Source organism: Harmonia axyridis, chromosome 7 (assembly GCF_914767665.1).
Source record: "Harmonia axyridis chromosome 7, icHarAxyr1.1, whole genome shotgun sequence".
In the NCBI taxonomy this organism is placed as follows: Eukaryota; Metazoa; Arthropoda; class Insecta; order Coleoptera; family Coccinellidae; genus Harmonia; species Harmonia axyridis.
Window position 1 is genome coordinate 29,469,337 of NC_059507.1, and position 20,383 is coordinate 29,489,719.

Consider the following 20,383-nt stretch of genomic DNA (forward strand, 5'->3'; position numbering starts at 1 on the left):
TTATTTCAAATATCAATCCAAAAATATCATCTCGATAGAATTCGCAGTTATCTTTCAGTGCAAAGATTTCTCCCGTTACAAATATACCAATTAACAAACGGAAAGTCCTGGAAAATGATGCAATCCAGAGGCGTATCACGGAACGTGAAATCATTAGAATGTAGTCAAAAGCACGAGTAGTGTCCAATTAATGCCTCAACAATCTTGCGAGAACACAATGAGGTAATCACCTGAGTAGTGGTAGCCATTCCTAGGTATCTTTTAGTGTGAAATTGCTTCCATTATCCTACAAATGGATCTGTCAACACCTAGAATGGAATTATCAAGTACAAAATAGACATGAAGGATTGATAGCACTCTCTTCGGAGGGTTCGTTTTAACGTTGTGGACTAAGAGACATAATAGAATATCATTAGTGCCAAGTACAAGGTTTTGTTTTTTCGAGATTATTTTTAACCAAAAATTTTTTTTTCGGAACCGTCCATTTGCAAATCGGCTTATGATTTTTTTTAAGAAATTTTTCGTAAAAAAGGATATTCAAGAATATTTGAAAGATAATAAATTATCGTTTAGTATTTCAAGTTTCGTGCCAAATTTTGAGAAGATCACATCCTCAATACCATAGAAAATAGACCTAAGTCAAGTTGAATATTGAAAAAAAAACAAACAATATTTCGGTTGATACAAATTTTATCGAGTTGATAGTTGGCGAATAACCATTTCAAGCTTGTTGCAAATTATTATGTGGATAGCATAACCAGAATCGAAGCAAATTCAAGAAGAATATAAAAAAAAACTTATAAAGAAATTTCCATAAGAGGTTTTGGCTTGAATATCCCGCTATCTGGGCAGATGTCACTTTTGAAGCCGTCATATTTTGATATTTGACAAGTGAAACTCCTCCATTACTGAAAATTAACCGATTGTTAAAATTCACTACAAAAATGATGAGAATTGTTTAGTCACAGTTCGTAAACTCAAGAACTTTCGGGTCGTGGTGAACCACATTCTCGGCCGGCAATAGAGAAACTGGTGAAAGAATTTGAGCTGTTGGGGCAAGTTAGTGATGTGAAGAATCGAAACCCTGTGTGTCGCTCAGAAACAACTGAGAATATGGCTACTGTAGGTCGTAGTGTTGAAAAGGTCTGTCGATTCCTCATCGATTTTGGCATTCACCAAACGACATACAAGAACTCTATCCGATCGATCACCTCACCAGCAACGTCTCATCTTCGCTGATTGGTTCCTTGAAATACTCGAAAATGATATGTTTTTTCATTAAAAAACCATCTTCAGGGATGAAGCCTATTTTCACCTCGGAGTAGGGATTCACGGCTTAATTCGATTTTCAAGCTACTTGACTTGGGCTTGACCTGAAATCAACTCAAGTTCAAGTCAAGTTAAGTATTTATTCGAATAAATACTTATCTTGACATTGAAAAACTACTACTTGACTTGAACTGTTCACAAGCAAACAAACGCCGTTAAACATCTATCGGCTTCAACTCGAGCGGCACCCAATTTCCTTGTTTCTGAATCATTCCCATAACTTTCAGGCATTCTGAAATGACTTGTTGCGTGTCTCCCAATGATCTTGCCAATTCTTGTTGGTTTCGACACGAGTCTTGATCAAGTAATCCCTCCAATTCTGCATCTTCGAAAACCTTCTCTCTGGTCTTCGTCGACGTCAAACTCACCATTCTTGAAGCGTTGAAACCACTCTCGGCACGTTCTTCCACCAATAGCGGCTTCACCATAGGTATTTGAGAGCATTCTATTAGCCTCAGTCGCAGATTTCTTCATATTGAAGCAGAAAATTAGAATCTCTCACAAATGACGAGAATTTGACTATTAAGCTGACATGTTTAATTGAGAATAACTTTATGATGCAGACACAAATCGACTAAAATTTCGATGGCGTTATGTTTACAAATACCTAAGCCTATGGTATGACATCTACGATCTCTTTATTTCGAGTACCACGAGTTAACATCATCTAAATCTATAACACATGTTTATAGTAAAATATCTCATTTCTCTAAGCATCAACGGTCAATAACCGTTAAGAATCAAAGTTGATTCCTTCTCTAATAGATAGGTAAACATATTATTTCCAAATACAGTATATCCTGACTGTATGACAGGAATTCTCTATTTCAGCAATGAATACGAAATAAATTATTTCCATTCACTGAACTGAAATAAAATATCTCTAGCCTCGTAATTAAGTTGAAATTCAACTTACCTCAATTGATATTTTTCTCGTTGTGTACACAATAGATTTTCAGAATCAGTGTTTACCTCGTTGCGCAGTTAAGCGAGCACTGGAGCAGATAACCTGTAGGATTTATAGGTTTAGCAGAGGATTCACTAATACACAGTTAATGTTTTAATAGCTTAATATATTCTCTAGAATGTCTCTCTCCGAGCAAGCTCGATGTCGAATAGACTCATATCTTAGGTTAGAACTCTGTCATTCGCTCTAGATCATTGGAGATCTATTCTTGTTCAGTGACGATACTACGAGTAGGTAGGATGTAATGTTGGTTGTCTCTCGTAATTTGTTCGGATGAAGTAATATTCTAACAGTCAACAATATATGTCAAGGAATAAAATAGGTAGTTACAATTAAAAAAAAAAATCCATCAATATCAATTTAACAATCAGGTATATGACACTTCAACATTGGGAGACAAACTATCTAACAAAGATGATCTGTTCAGTACTCGTCAATTGTGTAGTATGCTTTTTTGTATAATATCTTTTTCAGCTCTTGTTTTAGTCTTTTTTTGTTGTTTTTCAAGTTTGCAGGAATACTTTTGTAGATATTTATTGCGTCATGGTTTATGATTAACTGAAATAATAAACTATTACTAATGGATTAATGTTTTTTATGTGTTCCCAATATGTTTTCTGCCCAACTTTCGACTACAGTCAAATAACTCTTCATCTATTTCCAGCTGGGCGTCACCCTGTACCTCCTCTACACCCAGGTCGGCTTGGCCTTCTTGGCCGGCGTCGTATTCAGCGTGGCTTTGATCCCCATCAACAAGTTGATCGCAAATAAAATCGGTCAGCTCAGCACGAAATTGATGGCGGAAAAGGACACGCGGGTCAGGGTAATCACCGAAGTTCTGCGGGGCATTAAGGCCGTCAAGCTCTACGTCTGGGAGCAACATTTCATCAGGAGCATAACAAGTAAGTATGGTGGGATCGGAATTGACCAAGTTCGTTATTAGTTCGCGAACTGGACCACCTTAATCGGCTTTAAAGGTACGTGTGTCAAAGGACCCGATCTGTTCGAATTTTATTAAGGGAACTCGATAGTAGGTATAACTTCATGATTATGAAGCATCGGAAAATTTTGAGCTTCAGGAAAGTCTAATGAATGAGATATTTCTCGATCTATCCATATTCAGAGGGACTGCTCAGTTCAAAATGAAATTTTAGATTTTTCCTCCTACAACCACTGATGTTTATGGGGTTTCCACATAATTTCCTCAGAAAATAATTCTACATTATAAAACGACAATATTTTTGATAATATATGCCAATGAAAAAAAATGTTGATAACTTTTTGTTTTTCGCAAAAAAATTTGTGATGTGTTCAATCTACAAAGCATTGATATATTTGCAAAATATTCGTGAAAAAAAGCCTATAATAATAATTAATTACAGAAGAGGTGAAAAAAATATTCGACCGTGATATAGTGCTGCCCTCTATATGCTTCGTGAAAAGGAAGAAGATAAAATGAATGTACACAACTTCGTACACCATACAATGTTTGGTCATCGCAGGTGCGCCAGAGACTGATACGTAGAAAGCTACGTGGTGGTAATCCCTCTTAAGTGATGATTGCTAAGATTTAAAAGAGGGAACACCACCTCGTATCTACTCGGTTCAAAAAGAAAGTGAAAAATTCACGGAACCTCCTTGAACGATAGCCTACATTGGAGTATTTTAATATTTTTAAATTGCGGATGAAGAAAAATTATAATTTTGTTAACTTTTCGTTTTTCGCAAAATAATTGCTGGAAAATATTCGTTAGAAAAATCCTACAAAAACATAATGAAAAAAGAATAACCCTAATTAAAAATTCATAAAAAGAGTCGGAAGTTCTTTCTTTCGACGGAAGTTGTATTTATTGTAATATTCCTAGCTTCTTCTGATCATTCAATCGTTCTGTCAACACCGCACAATTTTTTGATCCCTCCTACTCTGGGAAAATAATGACAGATCACGGGAATATCACATGGTATTGTTCCCCGTTATAGTTTTCACTGATTTAAATTTTTCGATTTTTCTTAATATATAGGCTTTTCCAATAAGAGGTTTCATTTTCAATGGCCCGCTGTGTGAGTAGCTGTCACTTCTGTTTTTTGACTGGTAAAAACAACGAGACACACTTGAGCAACGCATTCAGTTGGTTAAAATTCGCTACAAAAATGGTGAAAATATTCAAGTCACAGTTCGCAAAACTGTTGGAACAAGTTAGTGATGTGAAAAATCGAAACTATGTGCGTCGCTCGAGAATACCGGAGAATATTCCTGCTCTAGCCTTAATGTTGACAAAAACCTAGCTTTGTCGATTCGTCGTTGATCTTGTTCTTTGTAGTGGAATTGGAAGATATTGATGTAGGCGAGGTTCATTTTCAACAAGAAGTCCCTAAGTGTCACAAGAAAAGTGCATGAAAAGTTTCCTGACCTCTTTTAGGAAAATACTTTAAAATAGAATATGAAAATTTCGATTTCGTAGTCCAACTGCTGTGGACAGAAAACAGATACAAAGAAGTTAATGGAAGCAGGTCAATCTTCTGTCTTATAATTCGAAATTTCTGAAGTAGCCATATATTGATTCGAGTCAGCATCAGCCATAAAACAATATTGAATTCTTTGAAATAGTTATTTCAATTGTAAATGTCGATTTGCATATCCATTTCACAGAAGAGGAAGATAAAAGATCTATAACTTACTGTTGAGGTTGCTATTTCTGTATATCTCACCAGAGAAACTTTCTTCTTAGTAAGCCTATGGTGTTCTCAAATACAAGTTAGTGAAATGAATATACAAGTTGTAAGTTTGTAAATACAGTTTTAAAAGCATCAATATGCTCGCTTATGGATGGGTTAGATAAAGAGTTCAATGAAAACATATCAGATATCTGAAAGGTCGTGTGGGATTATCTAATCATAGCAATTCTGGTTCAGACGTAGAGAAAAGTACTGCTTAGGCGACCAAAATGCCATATAAAATCACCTGAATGTTTCGAATCTTACGTGATACATTGTGCAGTACATAAAGAATGGGGAAAAAATTGTGAAACAAACCGACGACAAAATGAATGAACCCTGGAATAAAATATACACCTTTCTTTCTTCTTATACACGACTCACCACGCCATTTTCAATTCATTCGATTCCGGCGCGAAAATATTCTACTTTGTGCGAAATATTAATTAGGCTAATGGCGTGTCGCGAAATTCGAGGATTTGGGTAAGTATACCAGAAGGTGCATTAGCCCGAGATGAAAGACCTTGTGGCAAGAGTTGGTTGCTTTGAGATGAAAGGGGAAACACAAGGCGGCCGTCAGAAATAGACACCGGCTCCATATTTAAGTTATCAGTGGCTCGATGTTGCGGTTTTAATAGTTGAAGAGAGGCGCAATGGGAAGGATCATAATGGTGACTGGAAAGTGGGTAGGGGGGAGGAGTGGTTGAAATTAAAATTTTACACCGCGACGGAGATGTAAAAGCTTTCAGGGTTCTTTTCTGTTGACTATTCTTCTTTGCGTTCTTCGCGTTTGACTTTGGCGAATTTGACGCAGGTTGTGCATATTTCTTGAATGGCGTGTTTACTGACTGTGGTTCGAATATTTAGAACCTAGCAATAAATTAGTCGATTAGCTCCGGTTCGAAGTTGCGAGCTGACCAAGGCTGACCCAAGGGAAGGGTTAGAGGGGCTAAACCAAACCTCATCCCCCCTAAAATTTTCTGGACATAAGTATTTACAAACACCTGGTTTCCTTATATTGAATGAAATATACTCGTTGTTTCGCTGTCAGTCATCTTTTAATTTATGGTGCTTATGGAATCTTGGCGTGATGATGCTTCAAGAGGAACATCTGTGTAAACAGCAAGCTCACTGCTCTGGTTCAAAGAGATCTTTTTTTTTAAGAGGGGTTTTTACCACGTGGTATTCCCGTGATCTGCTAAAGTTTAACTACTCCTCTCTTCTCAGCCTTTTTTATATCCCACCACTTTTTAGGATGAGTGAAGCAATCTCCAACATTGCTCTGATTTGCCCTCCTTTTTTTATCACATGCAGTAATTCAAAATTACATTAAGTGATCGCTGAAACGGTCTAAATCCCTCTTAAGGCTATTATTGAAACTCAAGAAAGTCTTTGCGAAAGTCCGGTCATTGAGAGATCTTCTAAGGCATCGTCGTTCTTAAAGTAAATACCTACTAGTGAATTAGTAGAGTGCCTTTGTTTATTGGCTACCAAATTCTCCGACACAATTTCTGTCTACAGACTGCTTCATTAATCAGTCTCTCTATTGTGAGTTAAAGTCTGCAGTTGAACACATTGAAAATATTGTTGTACATTTATTCGAAGAATAATCGATCTTGAGTTTTCAAGATTTTCAAGCAGCAGAAATCTTATTGAGTGCTGTTGGATTTAGCAAAACTCACTCCTCTCCGGAAGCTGCATTGAAGTTATTACTCAGTAAAGATCTTGAAACTTTCGAATATCGACGTTCTTATAGAACACCTTATATGAAAAGAGATTCTGGGACAACTTCAACGTTTTATACCAACCTACACAATTGAGACAAGAAATGTTGAATCTTCGAAACTAGATGAAAATATTGTTGATCTAGATTCTAGAGCCAGCATCTGGTGAGTACCCATTCTGGAGATTGCTTCGGGAAGAAAAATGAAAATGGATAAACCTTATTTTTTCATTGAGGCTGAACTTTTCCCTATCACATTCACACTATTGAATATATTTCCTTTTCCAACCATTGCAACTTTTGACGAGAACTTCTCCACTAACTCTATATTTTTGTAAAGTGTGATACATTGTTGAATTCGTTATTTTTTCTTTATCACCCTGAAAAAGAAGAAAAGAAGAAAAACCAATATGGTATCCATAAGAAAAAAATTGACTATCACACTTCTCAAAAAATGGAAAACAGAAAAAATCTGAAGACACCTTTACAATCTCTTAGTTGGATAATGGCTACAAACCGAATTTCGTGATGTTATCTCTAGAAACGAATGAGTTATACAGAAAAAAAAAAAAATCTCGATTTTTAGTTTTTTCGAGATATCTCGGGAACCATTGAAGATATTTTGGATCACACTCATCCCTAAATAACGCAACTTTTTTCTAATTTAAGCCACCCTGTATTTCTAACGGTTTTCGATATCCCTGTAGTGTCCCTTTAAATAGTTCTATGCCTGTATATTATCAAAACTAATAAATCATCTGAAGAGTCAATCATAGTTCAATTATTTTCTTTCAGATTTGCGAAAAAAAGAATTGAAATATCTGAAGGGTAGGAAATATTTGGACGCTTTATGCGTATACTTTTGGGCAACAACACCAGTGCTTATTTCTATCCTTACATTTGGAACCTACGTCCTCATGGGAAAGCAGCTTACCGCTGCCACAGTTTTCACCAGTATTGCATTATTGAATATGCTCATCAGTCCTCTCAACGCATTTCCATGGGTCCTGAATGGATTAACAGAGGCTTGGGTTTCCCTAAAGAGAATGCAAGAGCTTCTGAATGTATGTATAATTTTGTTTGAATTATTTTGAGTTGAAATGTTGCTTCAATAGCTGAAATTATTCATTCGGCTTCATTTTTTTAGAATGAATGTATACTTTTTCGTTGTCCATACCTACCTTAAGATTATAAAATAATATAAATTTGGCTTCAGTGGGTCAGAGTTCAGAATCAAGCTATTATGACACTTTAATCCATAATTCTAAGCAAAAAAAAATATTTCAATGAATAAACTAAATAAACAATGAATAATTAAAATTTTGTTTAGTTACACGAATTGAAACTGGAAAAATATTACGACGACAAATTGATGGAAGAAAACGGACATTGCGATGTAGTACTAAAAAGTGGATCCTTCAGTTGGGGCAAGTCCCTAACAGCCGAAGAAGTGAAACAGTTGCATTCAGAAGTCGAGCAGAAGCCAGTTAAAGGAAAAGGAAGGGGCAAAGGAAGATTATCTGAGTCCTTGGAAGAATCTTCTTCAAGAGGAGAACAACGGGTTTTCGAATTGAATAATATAAATATAAAGATAAAGAAGGTAGGAATTGAATAAAATATTTATTGAGAAAAGGACTATAAAACATATTAATTTTCTACTATCAAAATATCAAATCAGAAAGAATAAGTTTTTATTGATTACAGGGGGAATTCATTGGGATTATGGGGACTGTAGGCTGTGGTAAGTCTTCTCTGCTGTCTGCAATTCTGGGAGAACTTCACATGACTGAAGGTGACATCGCTATAAGTCAAGTTGATGGAGGTAAATTCAATATATCTAATAAGCCTGATTTTTTTACCTAGGTTTTTTTTTACTGGTAACATTGAAACGAAAAAAAAAATCTGACAAAATGTGTGACATTAGGTTATCTTGTCGTTAACTCTATCTAAGATCTGCTCAACTCTAAATGTATTATGCGAGTTGTTATTTTAAAATTGCAGATTTTCATTTTCTTCATCCCGAAATTGATCACTAAGCTCCCTTCAACTTCAGTAGACATGGTAACGGTTATTCTGAATAGCTGAAGTTCATATTGAACCACTCATGGTTTGTTCAGATCAACACTTCGAATAACGAAGCGACCAAAGAATCTTGTTGGCTACTGATTCATTATTCTATTCCTTTTAAATAATTTTAATGTTGCTTTCCACTCTACCAAAGGTGAATGAATGAAGATTACATTTGGGAAGAAAAAAACATTAACTCCACGATTTCTGAAATTTTGTTCGCAAAATACATTTTAAATCATTGCTGGTTTCTTGGCTGTCTGTAGATTTGTGTCATCAACCTCTTATAACAACTTCTAAAAACCTTAACTCCAACAATTCTTGTTCGATTTTAGTAAAATTTAGTATGATCCCGGATGATCCTATACGAATTTCAGCTTTTCCACATACTCTTACAGGGCGTGATGTCCATCCGTAAATTTTAACTTTTCTGAAGATAATATTGTTTCAAAATTAAAAAAAAACTGCTGATGTGGATTTTTTCAAGCGACGCTCAAGAAATCATAATGCTCCACCTATTGGCAGGGTATTTTTTTTATTCCTCGGTGGCTCGATTGATCAGAGCGTCGGATTAGTGATTCGGAGGTTGCGGGTTCGAGTCCCGCTTGAGGAGGTAATTTTCCCAGAATTGAAAAATTGTCTGCAAGCCGTGATGTTATTTCCTTATATTAATTCACAGACGTTAGACCATTTCTTGAGTGACAATGAGATTTTCCTTCGGTCGCTTACGTCATGGCATTACTAAAATATATGGCATAAACAGAAATTTATAATTTCAATGATGAAGTTCTAAAACAAAGTTCTGTCACTTTCCATGCTTCCATTCCACGATTGTCGTAAGATGCTATCAACTCAAGCTCTTTCTCAAATATGCATGCCCCTATTTCAATTTCACGAATTTCAACGATAACCAAGTGAACAACTTCTCGAACGAGATTAATGTGTCTGACTTCTTCAGGTTTCGGCTTCGTTTCTCAGCAGCCCTGGTTGCAGCGAGGGTCGATAAGAGACAACATACTGTTTGGAAAAACATACGACGAACAGAGGTATAAATCTGTGCTTTTCGCCTGCGGATTGGCTGAAGATATTTATTCGCTGCCTGCTGGAGACCTGACAGGTGGGTATGGTTTCTAACCTCAATTTATTCCGACCCTAATCTGCATACCACCGAAGTGGGGGACGGTGATGTATAAATGTAATAGTTCACTCTGGCATTCTTTGGATTCCTTTATAAAGGGTCTTTCAATTTCAAAGAATTTTAATTTTGCAGGAAAAGTGTCAATTGCTTAAAGCTTTTTATTTTTATCGGCTAAATATTTTTGAGACCCAAATAAAAATGTACAGATTTAACTTCTCCCAGATTGGTGACAAGAATTATCCTACAAGCTGTTGTATTTTGACATATTTAAACTTGGCTACGGTATTAATAGAAGTCAGTGATTGATGCCGACAAATTCACAACCAAAGCATTGAATAAATAATTCAATGAGCGGTAATGTAGGTTATAACTCACGCAGATGAAGTTTGCAGCACGAGCCGCAGGCTAGTGCTGTAATTCATCAAGTGAGTTATGACCATTACCGCAAGTTGAATACTATACTTTATCTACGACTATAACAATAAATACTCAAATACAAGAATAGAAAAAGAACTTTATTCACAAACCCGAAAATTTACCTATAAACGTCAAAATTATCAAATTGACATTGGAATGTTCCCTTTTGGCCAACCCAATAGAAGCACAGAAGTATAGAAGCACAGAGTCATTTTTTCCGATTTACTATAGTGAGTTATAGCAGTGAGTTATTATAACTCACGTTGCTTGTTGATAGATACTATTTATTGCTCAAAAACAGTTGAATAATGAATGAATAATTAAATAGGAGTAGATAAATGAAGTAACTTGAAGTTCCAAAGGGTTCTACTTCATTTTGTATATCCCGTTATCTGGGCAGTTGTCACCATTGAAGCTGTCATCTTTTGACATTTGACAAGTAAAAACTACGTCATTATTGAAAATTTCCTGATCACGTCAATGATTTCCTCATTCTAATGATATAAATGGACATTTAAACAATTGTGCATTCGAAAATATTCATATTACAATCTGACAACTTAAAGATAGTCATGTTGGGGACACTTTAGAATTTCGTATACTCCCTCTATCTATTTTTATAACTCTGAGGATCGACTCAAATCCAGCCCTCGTCTATTTGCTTTATGTCATCTCCAGTTTATTCCAAAAAATCCAAATCTGCTTAGATCTTCATCCGGATTTCTTTCATTTCTGCGGGATGCACTATTTTCTGGACCATCCATCTGAAAATGTAACTTTTTTGTGACAGGCATAGGAGACGGAGGAACGACTCTCTCCGGAGGCCAGAGAGCCAGGATCGCTCTAGCCAGAGCGGTGTATCAAGACAAATCGGTTTATCTCTTGGACGACGTTCTGTCAGCAGTCGACATGAAAGTGGCCAGACACATCTTCCAGCAATGCATCATGAAGATGCTGAAGGATAAGACTCGCATCCTGTGCACCCATTTAGTCGACTATCTGGTCTACGCTGACAGGATTATCCTTATGGAGAACGGAGCGGTCAAGTTACAGGGTGAGTTGGAAAATATGTATTGGTTTTCGAACGTTGCACTTTTGATTTTCAACTGGTCAATTACAATAAGGATTCCATAAATATCAATGTTTGTTATTATTTCCCAAATTCTAGGATCCATAGAGGATAGCAAAAGGAGTGTAGTTTTTTTCTATAAAATTATTTCTGAAAATGCAATTTTTAGAATCTTAAGAGTATTTATAGGTACTAACTGACAAAGAAACTGCAACACCCAGAAGGAGCTGTTTAAATTTTATTTTTTTTTTTGGTAAAACATAGATATTATAGCAAGGATTAAATGATTGAATTCGGAGAAAAAATCGTGAAGGTTCTCTTATGTAAATAATTTTTGTTACTTAAATATTGTAATCGTTTTTTGCAAGTTTTCTAAATTTTATAACAAACCAGCTGTTTGAGGAGATCCAAAGTCGATGTTTAGTTGTTGTTAAAATGCCTAGAGCACTTGTACACGGAATTTGGAAGAGGTCGAATTATTGGTTTTCGGGAGGCAGGGTTGTCATTTCGAGAAATCGCTAACCGTGTGAACAGAAATTTAACTACTGTTATGAGGTGTTGATAATGCCCAAAATCGAAGAAGAGTAGGCACCGGACGTCGAAGGGGCACAAATGAAGTTCAAGATCGAAGTCTAAGACTTATGGCCATTAGAGACCAATTTTCGACAACTCGATCTTTGGCTGATGAGTGGTTAGGAGAACAAGATCATCCTGTAACTGTCCCAACGGTTTACCGCCGGGTAAGGTTTTTTGTACTGCAGCATTATCGACCCCATTTTATGTTACCTCTGACGGTTGAGCATCGAGTTGAGCATTGAGAAATAAAATGAAAAATTATAAAAAATTTTTCTTCAAATATTTTCATTTCGTGTATAACTGGAAGTGCCGAAGTTTCGAAAATATTTTGGCTGAATAGGGAATCACGACCGAAATCATATGCCGAATTTTAAAATTTTAAATAAGCCCCGTTCTCAATAAGCGTCTGATAGGCACTCAAACTTGAAACATCATGTATATCAATAAACACTGTATATAAAAAAGATACACTGAGAAAAATTCTGTATAAAATCTCAATTCCATGTGTAATGAAAAATATTTCATAGAGGTACTTACAAAATTGTGTAAATACTTTTTTGAAGTTTCGCTTCTCGGTAAATGTGTACACGTTTGTTCATGAATTTTTTCAGTTTCTCACAACATACGGTAAAGTATATTCGAATGTTATACATACTTCTTTTCAACTTTTATTATTCTTTTAACATTGATATCACTAATGGTTGTAAAAATCAGAAATCGTTCAATTCAAAATAAGGTCGCATATTGAAATCAAATTCTACTTTTTCTTGTAAGCAGTCAACTTCAGATAATTAAAATATTCGGTGAGCACCAAGGTCTCCGGATTCAACACCGTTAGATTTTTTCAACATTTTCAAATTGATAAATGTTGTTCTTCTTTAAATGTGACCAAAGGAAAAAATCTAATGATGTTAGATCCGAGGATCTTGGTTGCCACCGAATATTTCAATTATCTGAAGTCAACGAATTATTATAGATAAGCACAAAGTTGATTTGAAACTGAAACTTTTAATGATTTTTATAGTTTTATTAGAAATTTATTTATCATGTAATATATTTTTGAAAATAGGAAAAAAGCGATATTATTTGTTATAGAAATTGTTATGGTCCACATTTAAAAGAACAACAGTTGGTATTATAGCTTCGAAACTAATGGCAATAAAAAATCAATTATTACACCAATGAATTCTACCAAAAAAAGTACCTGTAGGATGTTTTTGTTTCATGTTGATAGTACCAGTAATAAAGAAGTTATGAGAACTTTTCATTTCACGCCATTTCCCAAATTTCTTTTATTGCTTGAAAACAGCAGAATTTACAAGGTTGCGATTTTATAGATTGATTCTCTCAAAAATCCCCTCATTAGTAAACGAATTTGAGACACCCGATACATCATTAGGTTGACAATTGTTGTTAAATTGTACAAACATTTTTAGGAGTGTTCATATTATTTGTTCCGATATTAGGAAAGTGTTTCTGATTGATTTTTCCCCTATCTTCCAGGAAGGTCAATGGACGTCCTCAAAAACTTCGACCGAAACCTCTCCCTGGACCTGGAACTGGGCGAAGACACGTATTCGAACTCGACCCTCGAAAACTCTCTCCTTTCAAGCATCCGAATGGACTCCAAACAAGAGGACTCCGACAGCCTCCTTCTCGACGAAAGAAGCCAAAGAGGAAGCATCCAATTCGGAGTGTTGCGATCTTATCTGAACGCCGTCGGTTGGTTTTTAGTCATTACGATCTTGCTGTCCGTCTTTCTGATGCAGGCGTCGAGAAATATGACGGATCTATGGCTATCGCGCTGGGTCACGTCCACCAATACTGGGAACAGCACGAACAGATCCACGAAGACCCTCTTTACGTATCAGGTTTATCTCACGGAAGAGCCGAAATTTGCAACCGTCGATTTTTATCTCAAGATATACGTGCTCTTGGGCGTTCTCAACAGCGTTTTCACGTTGGTGAGGGCTTTCCTGTTCGCGTATGGTGGAATTGTGGCTGCGAGGAGAATTCATAAATTGCTACTGAGATCCGTTATGAAGGTGAGAGTGGGTTTTTAGCTGAGTTATGGTTGTTGCTTTTATTTACTGGTATCTGGGTTAGGTATTCCTAAAAGGCCGTTTGAGAGATGTATGAAAGGTAGCAGTGAAACATGATGAATTGCCTCCAGTCCATAATGAGTTTTATGAAGGGAGCGTTGTTTCGAAAATAGTTATTTTCCTAACAAGTGCACCAAGTGCTTCTTAAGGGTTTTCTAATAAGATGTTTCGTTTTGATTTAATAAAAAATGAGTAAGTTGATAGAAATCAATGAATGTTTATTTCATTGTAAAGGGAAAGTCCAAATGACCGCCAGGGCTACTGTTGCAAAACCATATTCTTTTCAAGAAATATTCCATGACCAATTCGCACATTTGGTCAGTATGTCCTCAATAACTCCACGAATTTTATCTTTAAGGTCTTGAACCGATTGAAGGACATTGGCATATATTTTATCTTTCACATGGCTCCAAAGAAAAAATTGTAAAGGGGTTAAATCACAAGATCCCAGTGGACAATTGTGTGATCACCTCTTCTTAAATAATACAGACAGGACATTTTTCTTGTAAAATTGCGATTGTTTCGCTACCTGTGTGGCACTTAGCTCCGTCTTGTTGAAAATAAACGTCGTTCACATCAATATCTTTCAAATACGACCTAATCCCCAAGATAGACGAGGAATCGACGAATCTTGGTTTTCGTTAACACTAAGGGCTATAACAGCAATATTCGCAATTGTTCTTCAGCGACGCACAAAGTTTCGATTCTTCACAACACCCATTTGTCCCAACATCTCAAATTTACTCACCAGTTTCACTATTTTGCCGGCAGAGTAGAAGGTGCTTCACGATATCACAAAAGAATTTCAGTTTTGCGAATTTCCACCATTATTGTAGTGATTTCAACAACTTCATAGCGTTCTGGAAGCGTGTATCGTTCCACGTTTAGTAATGGCGTAGTTTTAACTAGTCAAATGTCAAAAGATGACAGCTGCCCAGATAGCGGGCTTTTCAAAATGACACCTACCTCTTTTTGTAATAACCAATAGACTAATAGAGTAATAAACATACATAGAGGGAGTATACGCAATTTTAACATGTACCCAACTTGGTTAGATAACGTTGTCGAATTGTGATATATTTTCAAATCCACAATTTTACTATATAGTTATAAATGTGTATTATATTGAATGAAATATATTTATTTGAGTGATTCCCGATTGAATATGCAAATTTGATTTTTTGGAATCCGATATTTTTCCTAATTGTCGAATCTTTAATAAGCGGAATATTTATTATTTTCTGTATCTACCTGCTGCAATCCAAGGTTTGGCAATTTTTGCTCTCCTAATGTCATCGGTTGTTTCACTACGTTTGGTGCGCTTGAAGTTTGTTTTCTATGTATTTAGGTATTTATTTCAATATACTTTGAGTTAATATGTTACGTTGATTCACAATGGATCATAAGAAGTGCGTTCTTTGTAGAGAAACTCGCGAATTGAGTACAATATCGTATCACTGATATGTTTTCATTTCCGCGCGCTTCATGTCAAATTTGATAGTTCATATTGGGGACAAAAATTGCTTACTGAAAATGACATATGCTCCCTCTATCTACCCTATGTCAAAATATGACAACTTCAAAAGTTACAGCTGCTCAGATAGCGGACTATACAAAGTGAAACATCTTATTGGAAAATCCTTCATATTAATATCCCAGCAAACCATGTTGTTATATGCGCCTTCCCGTTACATAACATCCCTAAGAAATGAGGTATATACCTGATACATCTCAAAACTAATGTATCTGATACATAACATTTCATACGTCCATGGAATTATTTGACTTATTCATATATCATATATGTAACATTGTTATATTACTGAAGTTACGTATATGATACATCTTCCAGCATCCCTAAAAACAATATAACTCTGATATCTACTAGTGTGTAATATAGTTACATATCATATATGTAACATTCGCAATATATATTTTACATTGCTAATGTTATGTAAAAGCTATGTAAATATAGCATATTCATGATATATTACTCAGATCTATACAAGTACTCTTATAATACATAACCTTTATTAAAGTTGAACTGTTTAGAGATTTTTGCCAGGACTAGTGCAGTGAAAAGTGATATGCATTTTCTAACTTTTGATTGTTAGTTAGAAGTGATGAACTATAATAATAATAATATTCAATATTCTTTGATTTTTCATCAATTCCGGATTACTTTCATCGTGGAAATATGTGAGATAAGAAGTGAAAAACTGTAATAATAATATTCAACATTCGATGATTTTTCACCAATTCCAGATTAGTTTCATAGTGAAAATATGTGAGGTAAGTGAATATAAGTATACTTCGACAACGTAACTACATTTAAATATATAAATGCTGTTGTATGTGCCTTTCATTTTGCTTTTGTACTTGCATGCCTGTTAATAGCATAGGTATATTTGCTGCATGTTTTTGTGGATCGTTAATGGAATGTGTGCATGGTTTCTGTCTTCTTCATTCAAATTATATGCATTTTGATATTTTTCCTTTTTATGGTAATTTGCATTTGGGTGTATATAGTTCTGAAGTAATACCACAATTGTTTTATCATCTAAATAAGAAGTATCTGAATAGTGCGCTAGTTTTTACTACTTAGACTATTTTTCTGCTATACTTTATTTATGTTTGTGATGTATATACCTATGTTATTCTCTGCTATTCGTGAAATTAAAACATCTAGATTTCATATATGCACAATACACTTTTCTTCCATCATTATTAATGACCAATGTCAGATCACATAAGGATGCTTTTTGAAAAATAGATTCTGATAAGTTTAATCAAATGTTTTAGTATGATATAAATAATTTTGCTGTTTCAGAGTGAGGAATCACCTCCTGAAGTTTACTCATGTATTCAAAACTTTCATAACTTTATATTATGTAAGAAATTTGTTATTTATTCAATCAGGAAACCTCGTTACTGAGAATTTTAATTGTAAATACCATTTTTTAATAACATTCCAATATGTTTAGGTTTTGCATCTCAATCTTTCATCCAATGTGCAGACTTTGAGAAGATAGATATCAGCTGAGTGGATAAGGCTGGCCACATTGAGGATCAAGAGACAAACATAAGTTTTGGTTGATGTAGGTACTTTGATTACATTAAAAATTTTAAATAATTCTATGATCTTTCATTTAACAAACACCCAATAGTTAAATTATTAAATCCTGTTTTACTATTCATAAATTATTTGTAATATTTCAAATGTGGTGCATACCAAACGTAGGAATCTGGTTTTTGTTGAATTTTCTAGGTTCAAAATAATAATATTGTTGACTAAAAAATATCTTTCTAGCAAAAAATGAAAGATGGAGTTTAAATATATATTTTTGGAATGCACCTTAATTCATAAGTATCTCTTTTCATGTAATTTATAAGTGATATATCTCTTATTAATTGATGTTGGCTAGATACCAGCAGTTTTAGTTTCAATTGGTATTGTGTATCATTTGTTATATTTTTGTTTGGAAGGTATTGAAAAAAATTCCAACAAATTCACTAAAACATAATTTGTGTGGTGTCGGCATATTTAGATTTTTTATATGTAGTTTGATTAGTTTTTCCTCCAGAAAGAATTGTACAGGTATGTATTGTTTTTGAATTGCATAGAGAATTTACTTCTGAGTACCTATATGTAATATAAACATTCAGATAACTATTACATTTTTCTTATGTCTCTTGTTTGTAGCAGATATATTTCTTTTGGTTATATCACATAGAACGGATAAATTTTTTTATATTGATATTACTGAGTATATATTATGTAATATAACCATATATAGGTTGGCCCAGTTCTTGTAGAGTAACTTGGTGTATTCACTTTTAGGATGAAAGCGTCATAGTCACTTTATAGGTCAATAAATTCACAAAAACATAAGGAGGTTATTGACATCAGGTTGTTCAAAATTAAAGATTTTATTGATAAATCTGGTAACTTGAACAACCTCGATATAACTTCCTTATTATGAAATTACGACCCATATTCATATTATGTTTTCATCTTAAAAACTGAAAACTCTCACAACTGTTATTCTACAAAAAACTGAGCCAGCCTGTATATATTTATATTACATAAAAAGGATGTACCATAAATATTACAGATGTAATATACCAGCGATGTATCATGTATGTTACATGAAATGTAACAGCTACGTATATGATACATAAAGGATGTACCATAAATATTACAGATGTAATATACCAGCGATGTATCATGTATGTTACATGAAATGTAACAGCTACGTATATGATACATAAAGGATGTACCATAAATATTACAGATGTAATATACCAGCGATGTATCATGTATGTTACATGATCTGTACATGATACATGGCAATTTTGTTACATGTTATGTAACGGAAGGCGGACATAGAGCGGTCGTTGAGCGGTACTAGAAAGGCGCGTGTATGTTACATTGTTATGTAACATAGATCGTTGTAATATATATGTTATGTCTATGATACGTATTTGTGTTTGCTGGGATTGCTATTTACACATCTTTTTTTTGTCCTGAGATCTGTGCTAATTGTTTCGCAGGCTCAATCAACATTTTTCGACATCTCCCCCGTTGGCAGAATTCTGAACAGATTCTCAAGCGATACCTACACTATTGATGACTCTTTACCATTCATCATGAATATTCTTCTGGCTCAGTTCTTTGGACTGATGGGTAAGTTTACCTAAATCCTCTCAATACAACTTATCTTACGAGATTCTTGATGCAGGTACCGTGATAATTACCGTTTATGGTCTGCCATGGATCTGTTTGATTCTATTCCCGCTAGTGCCTGTGTACCATTGGTTACAGTACACTTACAGGAGGACTTCCAGGGAATTGAAGAGAATATCTAGTACGACGATGTCCCCTCTGTATAGTCACTTCAATGAAACACTGCAAGGTAGGTTTGGCATGATTGTTGGAGTATTTATCTCTTCAAATACTTGATGCAGTCAATATTATTTGGGATATAATATAATTGAGAACTATTAGTCATATTAGGAATTATCTCCAGTTGTTTAAAACACAAACATCTTCCTTTTTTCCGAAAAACGAAAAAAATATCCTCATACTAATAGATAGGGGCACAATAGACAATTAGGTCGCAGTGAAACGTAACCTCCTTAATTAAATCTGAATCTACTAGTAGATAATTCACACTCGAAAATGGTCTCGATTAGATTTTTTTCATTTCTGTTTTCTCTAAATCTATCAATCACAATGAAACTTATAAATGCACCTCTCTTTGTAAAAATCATCAATTAGTGAAATCATTGATCAATTATTGTAAAGTTCATTCGAACCACTCTCAACTATAACAAACAGTATAAGCACTTTGCAGTAACTATATATCTAACTCATAACAACAACTTTGAAGACTTATATAAAGTTCTTTTGTACATAATTTTCTAGATAATTATTTTCGGGATTCAAATCGCCGTTGAGTCTGTGCTCTTCTGATTCAACAATTTCCTATGCTACCGACTGGTGTTATCGAGAACGAGTGAAAGTACCAGAACTAGAAGATACTGTTCGGTGTTGCTTTCAATCAGGCTCAATGGTCTAGGGGTATGATTCTCGCTTTGGGTGCGAGAGGTCCCGGGTTCAAATCCCGGTTGAGCCCGTACTTTTTTTTAAGTAAAAATCTTGAAATGGTACTCTTTATTATATCCATCGAGTGAAAGTAGGTACCAGATCTACTTGCAGATATTGTTCAATTCACCTTTCAATCAGGCTCAATGGTCTAGGGGTATGATTCTCGCTTTGGGTGCGAGAGGTCCCGGGTTCAAATCCCGGTTGAGCCCGTCTTTTTTTACAGAGTAAAATATTTTAGGTGGTACTCTTGATTATACACATCGAGTGAAAGTAGCAGAACAAGAAGATATTGTTCAATTCTTCTTTCAGGCTCAATGGCCTATGGGTATGACTCTCTCGCTTCGGTGAAAAATGTGAATAGTCTCATCACTTCAAATTAAAATATTGAATTACGTTTATTGGTGCACATGTTTATGGAACTTTTTATTCTTAAAATTATCCCAGGAATCTCTCATTTTCCTTCGTTACTCCATTTTAAGAAAATCCAGTATTAGATAAGAACAATTGGTAATAAAAAAATTATTTCGAGTAAATTGGCTCGAACTTATTAAACCTCATTTTCTCACATTACAGATATGGGTTAAAGTTGTTGCAGAAAAAAATTTTTTTCGATTACGGTTTTCAAATTGGTAAAAATGATTGACTAGGAGGACTACCTTCCAATGGGAC

At 34.8% G+C, this 20,383-nt stretch overlaps 1 protein-coding gene and 2 non-coding genes across 3 annotated transcripts in view; all 3 read left to right on the forward strand.

The window, feature by feature from the left end:
- Positions 1-20,383, forward strand: part of LOC123684843 (ATP-binding cassette sub-family C member 10) — a 52,008-nt gene that overhangs the window by 13,656 nt on the left and 17,969 nt on the right. Inside the window, exons 6-14 of the mRNA XM_045624316.1 lie at positions 2,961-3,198; positions 7,530-7,798; positions 8,065-8,334; positions 8,439-8,556; positions 9,760-9,918; positions 11,147-11,410; positions 13,505-14,046; positions 18,658-18,790; positions 18,846-19,019. Of these exons, the coding sequence (XP_045480272.1) occupies positions 2,961-3,198; positions 7,530-7,798; positions 8,065-8,334; positions 8,439-8,556; positions 9,760-9,918; positions 11,147-11,410; positions 13,505-14,046; positions 18,658-18,790; positions 18,846-19,019 (2,167 nt within the window). The remainder of the gene's footprint in view (positions 1-2,960; positions 3,199-7,529; positions 7,799-8,064; positions 8,335-8,438; positions 8,557-9,759; positions 9,919-11,146; positions 11,411-13,504; positions 14,047-18,657; positions 18,791-18,845; positions 19,020-20,383) is intronic.
- Trnap-ugg lies at positions 19,671-19,742 on the forward strand. The gene has a single exon. It is a non-coding gene; the product is annotated as a tRNA-Pro (tRNA).
- Trnap-ugg lies at positions 19,852-19,923 on the forward strand. The gene has a single exon. It is a non-coding gene; the product is annotated as a tRNA-Pro (tRNA).